General features: G+C 61.4%; 1 protein-coding gene across 1 annotated transcript in view; it reads right to left on the bottom strand.

Annotated features, from left to right (window-relative positions):
* MROH1 (maestro heat like repeat family member 1) overlaps positions 1-12,404 on the bottom strand; it is a 157,194-nt gene that overhangs the window by 54,186 nt on the left and 90,604 nt on the right. The window contains exons 5-7 of the mRNA XM_075580880.1: positions 7,563-7,751; positions 1,929-2,084; positions 1,439-1,573 (exon numbers count right to left, since the gene is read on the bottom strand). Coding sequence (XP_075436995.1) covers positions 1,439-1,573; positions 1,929-2,084; positions 7,563-7,751 — 480 coding nt within the window. The remainder of the gene's footprint in view (positions 1-1,438; positions 1,574-1,928; positions 2,085-7,562; positions 7,752-12,404) is intronic.

Here is a 12,404-nt window from a genome sequence, read left to right as displayed (position 1 = left end):
GGACATGTGAGGACATACAGTATAACCGGGTAACCCTGTAACTACACGGGACACACAGCGGGACATGTGAGGACACACAGTATAACCGGGTAACCCCGCAACTACACGGGACACACAGCGGGACATGTGAGGACATACAGTATAACCGGGTAACCCTGCAACTACACGGGACACACAGCGGGGACATGTGAGGACATACAGTATAACCGTGTAACCCTGCAACTACACGGGACACACAGCGGGACATGTGAGGACATACAGTATAACCGGGTAACCCCGCAACTACACGGGACACACAGCGGGACATGTGAGGACATACAGTATAACCGGGTAACCCTGCAACTACACGGGACACACAGCGGGACATGTGAGGACATACAGTATAACCGTGTAACCCTGCAACTACACGGGACACACAGCGGGACATGTGAGGACATACAGTATAACCGTGTAACCCTGCAACTACACGGGACACACAGAGGGGACATGTGAGGACACACAGTATAACCGGGTAACCCTGCAACTACACGGGACACACAGCGGGACATGTGAGGACATACAGTATAACCGGGTAACCCTGCAACTACACGGGACACACAGCGGGACATGTGAGGACACACAGTATAACCGTGTAACCCTGCAACTACACGGGACACACAGCGGGACATGTGAGGACATACAGTATAACCGGGTAACCCCGCAACTACACGGGACACACAGCGGGACATGTGAGGACACACAGTATAACCGGGTAACCCTGCAACTACACGGGACACACAGCGGGACATGTGAGGACATACAGTATAACCGGGTAACCCTGCAACTACACGGGACACACAGCGGGGACATGTGAGGACACACAGTATAACCGTGTAACCCTGCAACTACACGGGACACACAGCGGGGACATGTGAGGACATACAGTATAACCGGGTAACCCCGCAACTACACGGGACACACAGCGGGACATGTGAGGACACACAGTATAACCGTGTAACCCTGCAACTACACGGGACACACAGCGGGACATGTGAGGACATACAGTATAACCGTGTAACCCTGCAACTACACGGGACACACAGCGGGACATGTGAGGACACACAGTATAACCGTGTAACCCTGCAACTACACGGGACACACAGCGGGGACATGTGAGGACACACAGTGTAACCCCTCCCTGCCCCCTCGCCACCTCTCCCTCCCTGCCCTCTCGCCCCACCCCCTCTCCCTGCCCCCTCTCCCCGCCCCCCTCTCCTCTCCCCCTCTCCCCCTCCCCGCCCCCTCGCCCCCTCTCCCCCTCGCCCCCTCTCCCCGCCCCCTCGCCGCCTCACCCCGCCCCCTCTCCCCGCCCCCTCTCCCCCTCTCCCGCCCCCTCTCCCTCGCCCCCTCTCCCTCTCCCGCCCCCTCGCCCCCTCTCCCCGCCCCCTCTCCCCCTCACCAGGTGCTTGCAGACGTGATTGATGAACTCGCCGTAGTGCAGCGCGCGTTCGGCGTGCAGGCAGCTCAGGAACATCTCCGCCAGGCCCTGGTTATTCATGCTCGGGGCGCACATCCGCAGCGCGAACTTACACGCCTGGAACACGCAGGGCGGGGAGAGCGTCAAAAACACACGGGAGCAGCAGCAGGCAACACACCGGGCTGCGTGTGCATCAAGAACACGGCAGTGGTGTGTACAGTGTGTCTGTGTGTAGTTTGTGTGTCTGTCTTCCTACAGTCTCAGTACGAATAGAGCACATAACAAGTATGCACACGCGTGTGTCTCCGGGCAGAAGGCCCTGTGTGTGTGGTTAGTATGTCCTGCTCACAGTCTCCAGACAGACAGACAGACAGACAGACAGACACCTTGGTCAATTCTGTGTTGGGCCATGTATGATTAGCATGTCCTACACACGGGATTAGCATGTCCTACACACGGGTCTCACGTGTACCTTAACCACGTCCGGTTTGGGGTCCTGCAGGTGCAGCAGTAACGTCACAAGCCCATTCAGGATCTGCTCGAAGAAAACCTCCTCCCCGTCACCGGAATGGAACTTAGTGAGATTCCCGAACAGCAGGATGGAGGCTCCGCGCAGCTCCTCTCTCTCCTGCAAACACACACACACAGTAAGGTGGAGGCTCCGCGCAGCTCCTCTCTCTCCTGCAAACACACACACAGTAAGGTGGAGGCTCCGCGCAGCTCCTCTCTCTCCTGCAAACACACACAGTAAGGTGGAGGCTCCGCGCAGCTCCTCTCTCTCCTGCAAACACACACACAGTAAGGTGGAGGCTCCGCGCAGCTCCTCTCTCTTCTGCAAACACACACACAGTAAGGTGGAGGCTCCGTGCAGCTCCTCTCTCTTCTGCAAACACAAACACAGTGAGGTGGAGGCTCCGCGCAGCTCCTCTCTCTCCTGCAAACACAAACACAGTAAGGTGGAGGCTCCGCGCAGCTCCTCTCTCCTGCAAACACACAAACAGTAAGGTGGAGGCTCCGCGCAGCTCCTCTCTCTCCTGCAAACACACACACAGTGAGGTGGAGGCTCCGCGCAGCACCTCTCTCTCCTTCAAACACACACATGGTAAGGTGGAGGCTCCGCGCAGCTCCTCTCTCTCCTGCAAACACACACACAGTAAGGTGGAGGCTCCGCGCAGCTCCTCTCTCTCCTGCAAACACACACACAGTGAGGTGGAGGCTCCGCGCAGCTCCTCTCTCTCCTGCAAACACACACATGGTAAGGTGGAGGCTCCGTGCAGCTCCTCTCTCTCCTGCAAACAAACACACACAGTAAGGTGGAGGCTCCGCGCAGCTCCTCTCTCTCCTGCAAACACACACAGTAAGGTGGAGGCTCCGCGGAGCTCCTCTCTCTCCTGCAAACACACACAGTAAGGTGGAGGCTCCGCGGAGCTCCTCTCTCCTGCAAACACACACAGTAAGGTGGAGGCTCCGCGCAGCTCCTCTCTCTCCTGCAAACACACACACAGTGAGGTGGAGGCTCCGCGCAGCACCTCTCTCTCCTTCAAACACACACATGGTAAGGTGGAGGCTCCGCGCAGCTCCTCTCTCTCCTGCAAACACACACACAGTAAGGTGGAGGCTCCGCGCAGCTCCTCTCTCTCCTGCAAACACACACACAGTGAGGTGGAGGCTCCGCGCAGCTCCTCTCTCTCCTGCAAACACACACATGGTAAGGTGGAGGCTCCGTGCAGCTCCTCTCTCTCCTGCAAACAAACACACACAGTAAGGTGGAGGCTCCGCGCAGCTCCTCTCTCTCCTGCAAACACACACAGTAAGGTGGAGGCTCCGCGGAGCTCCTCTCTCTCCTGCAAACACACACAGTAAGGTGGAGGCTCCGCGGAGCTCCTCTCTCCTGCAAACACACACAGTAAGGTGGAGGCCTCCACGCAGCTCCTCTCTCTCCTGCAAACACACACAGTAAGGTGGAGGCTCCGCGCAGCTCCTCTCTCCTGCAAACACACACACACAGTAAGGTGGAGGCTCCGCGCAGCTCCGCTCCTGCAAACACACACAGTAAGGTGGAGGTTCCGCGGAGCTCCTCTCTCCCCTGCAAACACACACAGTATGGTGGAGGCTCCGCAGAGCTCCGTTCTCCTGCAAACACACAGTATGGTGGAGGCTCCGCACAGATCCTCTCTCCTGCAAACACACACACAGTAAGGTGGAGGCTCCGCGGAGCTCCTCTCTCCCCTGCAAACACACACAGTATGGTGGAGGCTCCGCAGAGCTCCGTTCTCCTGCAAACACACAGTATGGTGGAGGCTCCGCACAGATCCTCTCCTGCAAACACACACACACAGTAAGGTGGAGGCTCCGCGGAGCTCCTCTCTCCTGCAAACACACAGTATGGTGGAGGCTCCACGCAGCTCCTCTCTCTCCTGCAAACACACACAGTAAGGTGGAGGCTCCGCGGAGCTCCTCTCTCCTGCAAACACACACAGTAAGGTAGAGGCTCCGCGCAGCTCCTCTCTCTCCTGCAAACACACACAGTATGGTGGAGGCTCCGCGGAGCTCCTCTCTCCTGCAAACACACACAGTAAGGTGGAGGCTCAGAGGAGCTCCTCTCTCCTGCAAACACACACAGTAAGGTGGAGGCTCCGCGCAGCTCCTCTCTCTCCTGCAAACACACACAGTAAGTTGGAGGCTCCGCGCAGCTCCTCTCTCTCCTGCAAACACACACAGTAAGGTGGAGGCTCCGCGCAGCTCCTCTCTCCTGCAAACACACACACAGTAAGGTGGAGGCTCCGCGCAGCTCCTCTCTCTCCTGCAAACACACACAGTAAGGTGGAGGCTCCGCGCAGCTCCTCTCCTGCAAACACACACAGTAAGGTGGAGGCTCTGTGCAGCTCCTCTCTCTCCTGCAAACACACACAGTAAGGTGGAGGCTCCGCGCAGCTCCTCTCTCTCCTGCAAACACACACACAGTAAGGTGGAGGCTCCGCGCAGCTCCTCTCTCCTGCAAACACACACAGTAAGGTGGAGGCTCCGCACAGCTCCTCTCTCTCCTGCAAACACACACACAGTAAGGTGGAGGCTCCGCGCAGCACCTCTCCTGCAAACACACACACAGTAAGGTTTAGGCTCCGCGCAGCTCCTCTCTCCTGCAAACACACAGTAAGGTGGAGGCTCCGCGGAGATCCTCGCTTCTGCTAACACACACACAGTGAGGTGGAGGCTCCACGCAGCTCCTCTCTCTCCTGCAAACACACACAGCAAGGTGGAGGCTCTGCGCAGCTCCTCTCTCTCCTGCAAACACACACAGTAAGGTGGAGGCTCCGCGGAGCTCCTCTCTCTCCTGCAAACACACACAGTAAGGTGGAGGCTCCGCGCAGCTCCTCTCTCTCCTGCAAACACACACACAGTAAGGTGGAGGCTCCGCGGAGCTCCTCTCCTGCAAACACACACAGTATGGTGGAGGCTCCGCGGAGCTCCTCTCTCCTGCAAACACATACACAGTAAGGTGGAGGCTCCGCGCAGCTCCTCTCTCTCCTGCAAACACACAAAATAAGGTGGAGGCTCCGCGGAGCTCCTCTCTCCTGCAAACACACACAGTAAGTTGGAGGCTCCGCGCAGCTCCTCTCTCTCCTGCAAACACACACAGTAAGGTGGAGGCTCAGCGCAGCTCCTCTCTCCTGCAAACACACACACACATTAAGGTGGAGGCTCCACACAGCTCCTCTCTCCCCTGCAAACACACACAGTAAGGTGGAGGCTCCGCGCAGCTCCTCTCTCTCCTGCAAACACACACAGTAAGGTGGAGGCTCCGCGCAGCTCCTCTCTCTCCTGCAAACACACACAGTAAGGTGGAGGCTCCGCGCAGCTCCTCTCTCCTGCAAACACACACAGTAAGGTGGAGGCTCTGCGGAGCTCCTCTCTCCTGCAAACACACACAGTAAGGTGGGGGCTCCGCGCAGCTCCTCGCTCTCCTGCAAAACACACAGTAAGGTGGAGGCTCCGCGGAGCTTTTCTCACTTGCAAACACACACACGGAGGCAGACAGAGAGAGTGAGAGGCGGACGCAGAGAGAGGCAGGACGCAGAGAGAGGCGGACGCAGAGAGAGACGACGCAGAGAGAGACAGACAGAGAGAGTGAGAGGCGGACGCAGAGAGAGGCAGGACGCAGAGAGAGGCGGACGCAGAGAGAGACGACGCAGAGAGAGACAGACAGAGAGAGTGAGAGGCGGACGCAGAGAGAGGCGGACGCAGAGAGAGACAGACAGAGAGAGTGAGAGGCGGACGCAGAGAGAGGCGGACGCAGAGAGAGGCGGACGCAGAGAGAGACAGACAGAGAGTGAGAGGCGGACGCAGAGAGAGACGGACGCAGAGAGAGGCGGACGCAGAGAGAGGCGGACGCAGAGAGAGGCGGACGCAGAGAGAGGCGGACGCAGAGAGAGGCGGACGCAGAGAGAGGCGGACGCAGAGAGAGGCGGACGCAGAGAGAGGCGGACGCAGAGAGAGGCGGACGCAGAGAGAGGCGGACGCAGAGAGAGGCGGACGCAGAGAGAGGCGGACGCAGAGAGAGACAGACAGAGAGAGAGAGGCGGACGCAGAGAGAGACGGACGCAGAGAGAGGCGGACGCAGAGAGAGGCGGACGCAGAGAGAGACGGACGCAGAGAGACGGACGCAGAGAGAGACGGACGCAGAGAGAGGCGGACGCAGAGAGAGACGGACGCAGAGAGAGACGGACGCAGAGAGAGACGGACGCAGAGAGAGACGGACGCAGAGAGAGACGGACGCAGAGAGAGACGGACGCAGAGAGAGACGGACGCAGAGAGAGACGGACGCAGAGAGAGACGGACGCAGAGAGAGACGGACGCAGAGAGAGACGGACGCAGAGAGAGACGGACGCAGAGAGAGACGGACGCAGAGAGAGACGGACGCAGAGAGAGACGGACGCAGAGAGAGGCGGACGCAGAGAGAGGCAGACGCAGAGAGACAGACAGAGAGAGAGAGAGACACAGAGACACAGAGACAGAGACACACAGACACAGAGAGACACAGACGCAGAGAGACACAGACAGAGAGAGAGACACAGACACAGAGAGAGACACAGACAGAGAGAGAGACACAGACAGAGAGACACAGAGACACAGACAGAGAGACACAGAGACACAGACACACAGACACAGAGACACAGACACAGAGATACAGACACAGAGAGAGACAGACAGAGAGAGAGAGAGACACAGAGAGAGACAGACAGAGACACAGAGAGAGACAGACAGAGAGAGACACAGACACAGAGACACAGAGACACAGACACAGAGAGAGACACAGACAGAGAGAGAGAGACACAGACAGAGAGAGAGACACAGACACAGAGAGAGACACAGACAGAGAGAGAGAGACACAGACAGAGAGAGAGACACAGACAGAGAGAGAGACACAGACAGAGAGAGAGACACAGACAGAGAGAGAGACACAGACAGAGAGAGAGACACAGACAGAGAGAGAGACACAGACAGAGAGAGAGACACAGACAGAGAGAGAGACACAGACAGAGAGACAGAGAGAGAGACACAGACAGAGAGAGAGACACAGACAGAGAGACAGAGAGAGAGACACAGACAGAGAGAGAGACAGACAGAGAGAGACACAGAGACACAGACACAGAGAGAGACAGACAGAGAGAGACACAGAGACACAGACACAGAGACACAGACACAGAGACACAGACACGCAGAGAGAGACAGACACAGAGAGAGACACAGAGACACAGACACAGAGAGAGACACAGAGACACAGACACAGAGAGAGACAGACAGAGAGAGAGAGAGACACAGACACGCAGAGAGAGACACAGACAGACAGACACAGAGAGAGACAGACAGAGAGAGAGAGAGACACAGACACGCAGAGAGAGACACAGACAGACAGACACAGAGAGAGACAGACAGAGAGAGAGAGAGACACAGACACGCAGAGAGAGACACAGACAGACAGACACAGACACAGAGACACAGAGAGAGACAGACAGAGAGAGAGAGAGACACAGACACGCAGAGAGAGACACAGACAGACAGACACAGAGAGAGACAGACAGAGATATGCAGAGTTTGCACTCACGTGATCGAAGAATGGCCGTATGCGGATGGCGATGTGAATGAGCAGGGAGCGAACGTCCGTGTCCTGCACGTGAGGGAGGAGGCGGGAGAGGCTGGACATGGCCTCCTGCGTCACTATATGCTCAGGGTCCTCCCGGTCATCCATCGCGTTGATCATGGCGGTGAGCAGCTGGGCTCCATGCTTGCGCACCTGTAGTGACATGGACCACACGCAGCCAAGTCCATAACTGTTCTCAGGGGCCTGGGGAGCAGTCTCTAGCCTCGCTAGGTGCAGGGGCCTGGGGAGCAGGTGCAGAGGCCTGGGGAGTAGTCTCTAGCCTCGCTGGGTGCAGGGGCCTGGGGAGCAGTCTCTAGCCTCGCTAGGTGCAGGGGCCTGGGGAGCAGTCTCTAGCCTCGCTAGGTGCAGGGGCCTGGGGAGCAGACTCTAGCCTCGCTAGGTGCAGGGGCCTGGGGAGTAGTCTCTAGCCTCGCTAGGTGCAGGGGCCTGGGGAGTAGTCTCTAGCCTCGCTGGGTGCAGGGGCCTGGGGAGCAGTCTCTAGCCTCGCTAGGTGCAGGGGCCTGGGGAGTAGTCTCTAGCCTCGCTAGGTGCAGGGGCCTGGGGAGCAGTCTCTAGCCTCGCTGGGTGCAGGGGCCTGGGGAGCAGTCTCTAGCCTCGCTAGGTGCAGGGGCCTGGGGAGGAGTCTCTAGCCTCGCTAGGTGCAGGGGCCTGGGGAGGAGACTCTAGCCTCGCTAGGTGCAGGGGCCTGGGGAGCAGTCTCTAGCCTCGCTAGGTGCAGGGGCCTGGGGAGCAGGTGCAGAGGCCTGGGGAGGAGTCTCTAGCCTCGCTGGGTGCAGGGGCCTGGGGAGGAGTCTCTAGCCTCGCTGGGTGCAGGGGCCTGGGGAGGAGTCTCTAGCCTCGCTGGGTGCAGGGGCCTGGGGAGTAGACTCTAGCCTCGCTAGGTGCAGGGGCCTGGGGAGCAGTCTCTAGCCTCGCTGGGTGCAGGGGCCTGGGGAGTAGTCTCTAGCCTCGCTGGGTGCAGGGGCCTGGGGAGGAGACTCTAGCCTCGCTGGGTGCAGGGGCCTGGGGAGCAGTCTCTAGCCTCACTGGGTGCAGGGGCCTGGGGAGGAGACTCTAGCCTCGCTGGGTGCAGGGGCCTGGGGAGGAGTCTCTAGCCTCGCTAGGTGCAGGGGCCTGGGGAGGAGTCTCTAGCCTCGCTGGGTGCAGGGGCCTGGGGAGTAGTCTCTAGCCTCGCTGGGTGCAGGGGCCTGGGGAGGAGTCTCTAGCCTCGCTGGGTGCAGGGGCCTGGGGAGTAGTCTCTAGCCTCGCTAGGTGCAGGGGCCTGGGGAGCAGTCACTAGCCTCGCTAGGTGCAGGGGCCTGGGGAGCAGACTCTAGCCTCGCTAGGTGCAGGGGCCTGGGGAGCAGTCTCTAGCCTCGCTAGGTGCAGGGGCCTGGGGAGGAGTCTCTAGCCTCGCTAGGTGCAGGGGCCTGGGGAGGAGTCTCTAGCCTCGCTGGGTGCAGGGGCCTGGGGAGCAGTCTCTAGCCTCGCTAGGTGCAGGGGCCTGGGGAGTAGTCTCTAGCCTCGCTGGTTGCAGGGGCCTGGGGAGCAGTCTCTAGCCTCGCTGGGTGCAGGGGCCTGGGGAGTAGTCTCTAGCCTCGCTGAGTGCAGGGGCCTGGGAAGGAGACTCTAGCCTCGCTGGGTGCAGGGGCCTGGGGAGCAGTCTCTAGCCTCGCTGGGTGCAGGGGCCTGGGGAGAAGACTAGCCTCGCTGGGTGCAGGGGCCTGGGGAGGAGACTCTAGCCTCGCTAGGTGCAGGGGCCTGGGGAGCAGACTCTAGCCTCGCTAGGTGCAGGGGCCTCGGGAGTAGTCTCTAGCCTCGCTAGGTGCAGGGGCCTGGGGAGGAGTCTCTAGCCTCGCTAGGTGCAGGGACCTGGGGAGTAGTCTCTAGCCTCGCTAGGTGCAGGGGCCTGGGGAGCAGTCTCTAGCCTCGCTGGTTGCAGGGGCCTGGGGAGCAGTCTTTAGCCTGGCTGGGTGCAGGGGCCTGGGGAGTAGTCTCTCGCCACGCTGGGTGCAGGGGCCTGGGGAGGAGACTCTAGCCTCGCTGGGTGCAGGGGCCTGGGGAGGAGACTCTAGCCTCGCTGGGTGCAGGGGCCTGGGGAGAAGACTCTAGCCTCGCTGGGTGCAGGGGCCTGGGGAGAAGACTCTAGCCTCGCTGGGTGCAGGGGCCTGGGGAGAAGACTCTAGCCTCGCTGGGTGCAGGGGCCTGGGGAGCAGTCTCTAGCCTCGCTGGGTGCAGGGGCCTGGGGAGCAGACTCTAGCCTCGCTAGGTGCAGGGACCTGGGGAGCAGTCTCTAGCCTCGCTAGGTGCAGGGGCCTGAGGAGTAGTCTCTAGCCTCGCTAGGTGCAGAGGCCTGGGGAGGAGTCTCTAGCCTCGCTGGGTGCAGGGGCCTGGGGAGGAGACTCTAGCCTCGCTAGGTGCAGGGGCCTGGGGAGTAGTCTCTAGCCTCGCTGGGTGCAGGGGCCTGGGGAGAAGACTCTAGCCTCGCTGGGTGCAGGGGCCTCGGGAGTAGTCTCTAGCCTCGCTGGGTGCAGGGGCCTGGGGAGGAGACTCTAGCCTCGCTAGGTGCAGGGGCCTGGGGAGGAGACTCTAGCCTCGCTAGGTGCAGGGGCCTGGGGAGTAGTCTCTAGCCTCGCTGGGTGCAGGGGCCTGGGGAGAAGACTCTAGCCTCGCTGGGTGCAGGGGCCTCGGGAGTAGTCTCTAGCCTCGCTGGGTGCAGGGGCCTGGGGAGTAGTCTCTAGCCTCGCTGGGTGCAGGGGCCTGGGGAGGAGTCTCTAGCCTCGCTGGGTGCAGGGGCCTGGGGAGTAGTCTCTAGCCTCGCTAGGTGCAGGGGCCTGGGGAGCAGTCTCTAGCCTCGCTAGGTGCAGGGGCCTGGGGAGCAGACTCTAGCCTCGCTAGGTGCAGGGGCCTGGGGAGCAGTCTCTAGCCTCGCTAGGTGCAGGGGCCTGGGGAGGAGTCTCTAGCCTCGCTAGGTGCAGGGGCCTGGGGAGGAGTCTCTAGCCTCGCTGGGTGCAGGGGCCTGGGGAGCAGTCTCTAGCCTCGCTAGGTGCAGGGGCCTGGGGAGTAGTCTCTAGCCTCGCTGGTTGCAGGGGCCTGGGGAGCAGTCTCTAGCCTCGCTGGGTGCAGGGGCCTGGGGAGTAGTCTCTAGCCTCGCTGAGTGCAGGGGCCTGGGAAGGAGACTCTAGCCTCGCTGGGTGCAGGGGCCTGGGGAGCAGTCTCTAGCCTCGCTGGGTGCAGGGGCCTGGGGAGAAGACTAGCCTCGCTGGGTGCAGGGGCCTGGGGAGGAGACTCTAGCCTCGCTAGGTGCAGGGGCCTGGGGAGGAGTCTCTAGCCTCGCTGGGTGCAGGGGCCTGGGGAGTAGTCTCTAGCCTCGCTGGGTGCAGGGGCCTGGGGAGGAGTCTCTAGCCTCGCTGGGTGCAGGGGCCTGGGGAGTAGTCTCTAGCCTCGCTAGGTGCAGGGGCCTGGGGAGCAGTCTCTAGCCTCGCTAGGTGCAGGGGCCTGGGGAGCAGACTCTAGCCTCGCTAGGTGCAGGGGCCTGGGGAGCAGTCTCTAGCCTCGCTAGGTGCAGGGGCCTGGGGAGGAGTCTCTAGCCTCGCTAGGTGCAGGGGCCTGGGGAGGAGTCTCTAGCCTCGCTGGGTGCAGGGGCCTGGGGAGCAGTCTCTAGCCTCGCTAGGTGCAGGGGCCTGGGGAGTAGTCTCTAGCCTCGCTGGTTGCAGGGGCCTGGGGAGCAGTCTCTAGCCTCGCTGGGTGCAGGGGCCTGGGGAGTAGTCTCTAGCCTCGCTGAGTGCAGGGGCCTGGGAAGGAGACTCTAGCCTCGCTGGGTGCAGGGGCCTGGGGAGCAGTCTCTAGCCTCGCTGGGTGCAGGGGCCTGGGGAGAAGACTAGCCTCGCTGGGTGCAGGGGCCTGGGGAGGAGACTCTAGCCTCGCTAGGTGCAGGAGCCTGGGGAGCAGACTCTAGCCTCGCTAGGTGCAGGGGCCTCGGGAGTAGTCTCTAGCCTCGCTAGGTGCAGGGGCCTGGGGAGGAGTCTCTAGCCTCGCTAGGTGCAGGGGCCTGGGGAGCAGACTCTAGCCTCGCTGGTTGCAGGGGCCTGGGGAGCAGTCTTTAGCCTGGCTGGGTGCAGGGGCCTGGGGAGTAGTCTCTCGCCACGCTGGGTGCAGGGGCCTGGGGAGGAGACTCTAGCCTCGCTGGGTGCAGGGGCCTGGGGAGGAGACTCTAGCCTCGCTGGGTGCAGGGGCCTGGGGAGAAGACTCTAGCCTCGCTGGGTGCAGGGGCCTGGGGAGAAGACTCTAGCCTCGCTGGGTGCAGGGGCCTGGGGAGAAGACTCTAGCCTCGCTGGGTGCAGGGGCCTGGGGAGCAGTCTCTAGCCTCGCTGGGTGCAGGGGCCTGGGGAGCAGACTCTAGCCTCGCTAGGTGCAGGGACCTGGGGAGCAGTCTCTAGCCTCGCTAGGTGCAGGGGCCTGAGGAGTAGTCTCTAGCCTCGCTAGGTGCAGAGGCCTGGGGAGGAGTCTCTAGCCTCGCTGGGTGCAGGGGCCTGGGGAGGAGACTCTAGCCTCGCTAGGTGCAGGGGCCTGGGGAGTAGTCTCTAGCCTCGCTGGGTGCAGGGGCCTGGGGAGAAGACTCTAGCCTCGCTGGGTGCAGGGGCCTCGGGAGTAGTCTCTAGCCTCGCTGGGTGCAGGGGCCTGGGGAGGAGACTCTAGCCTCGCTAGGTGCAGGGGCCTGGGGAGGAGACTCTAGCCTCGCTAGGTGCAGGGGCCTGGGGAGTAGTCTCTAGCCTCGCTGGGTGCAGGGGCCTGGGGAGAAGACTC

The sequence above is a fragment of the Ascaphus truei genome, chromosome 2 (genome assembly GCF_040206685.1).
Source record: "Ascaphus truei isolate aAscTru1 chromosome 2, aAscTru1.hap1, whole genome shotgun sequence".
Lineage (NCBI taxonomy): Eukaryota > Metazoa > Chordata > Amphibia > Anura > Ascaphidae > Ascaphus > Ascaphus truei.
This window is presented reverse-complemented; position numbering and strand designations above follow the sequence as displayed.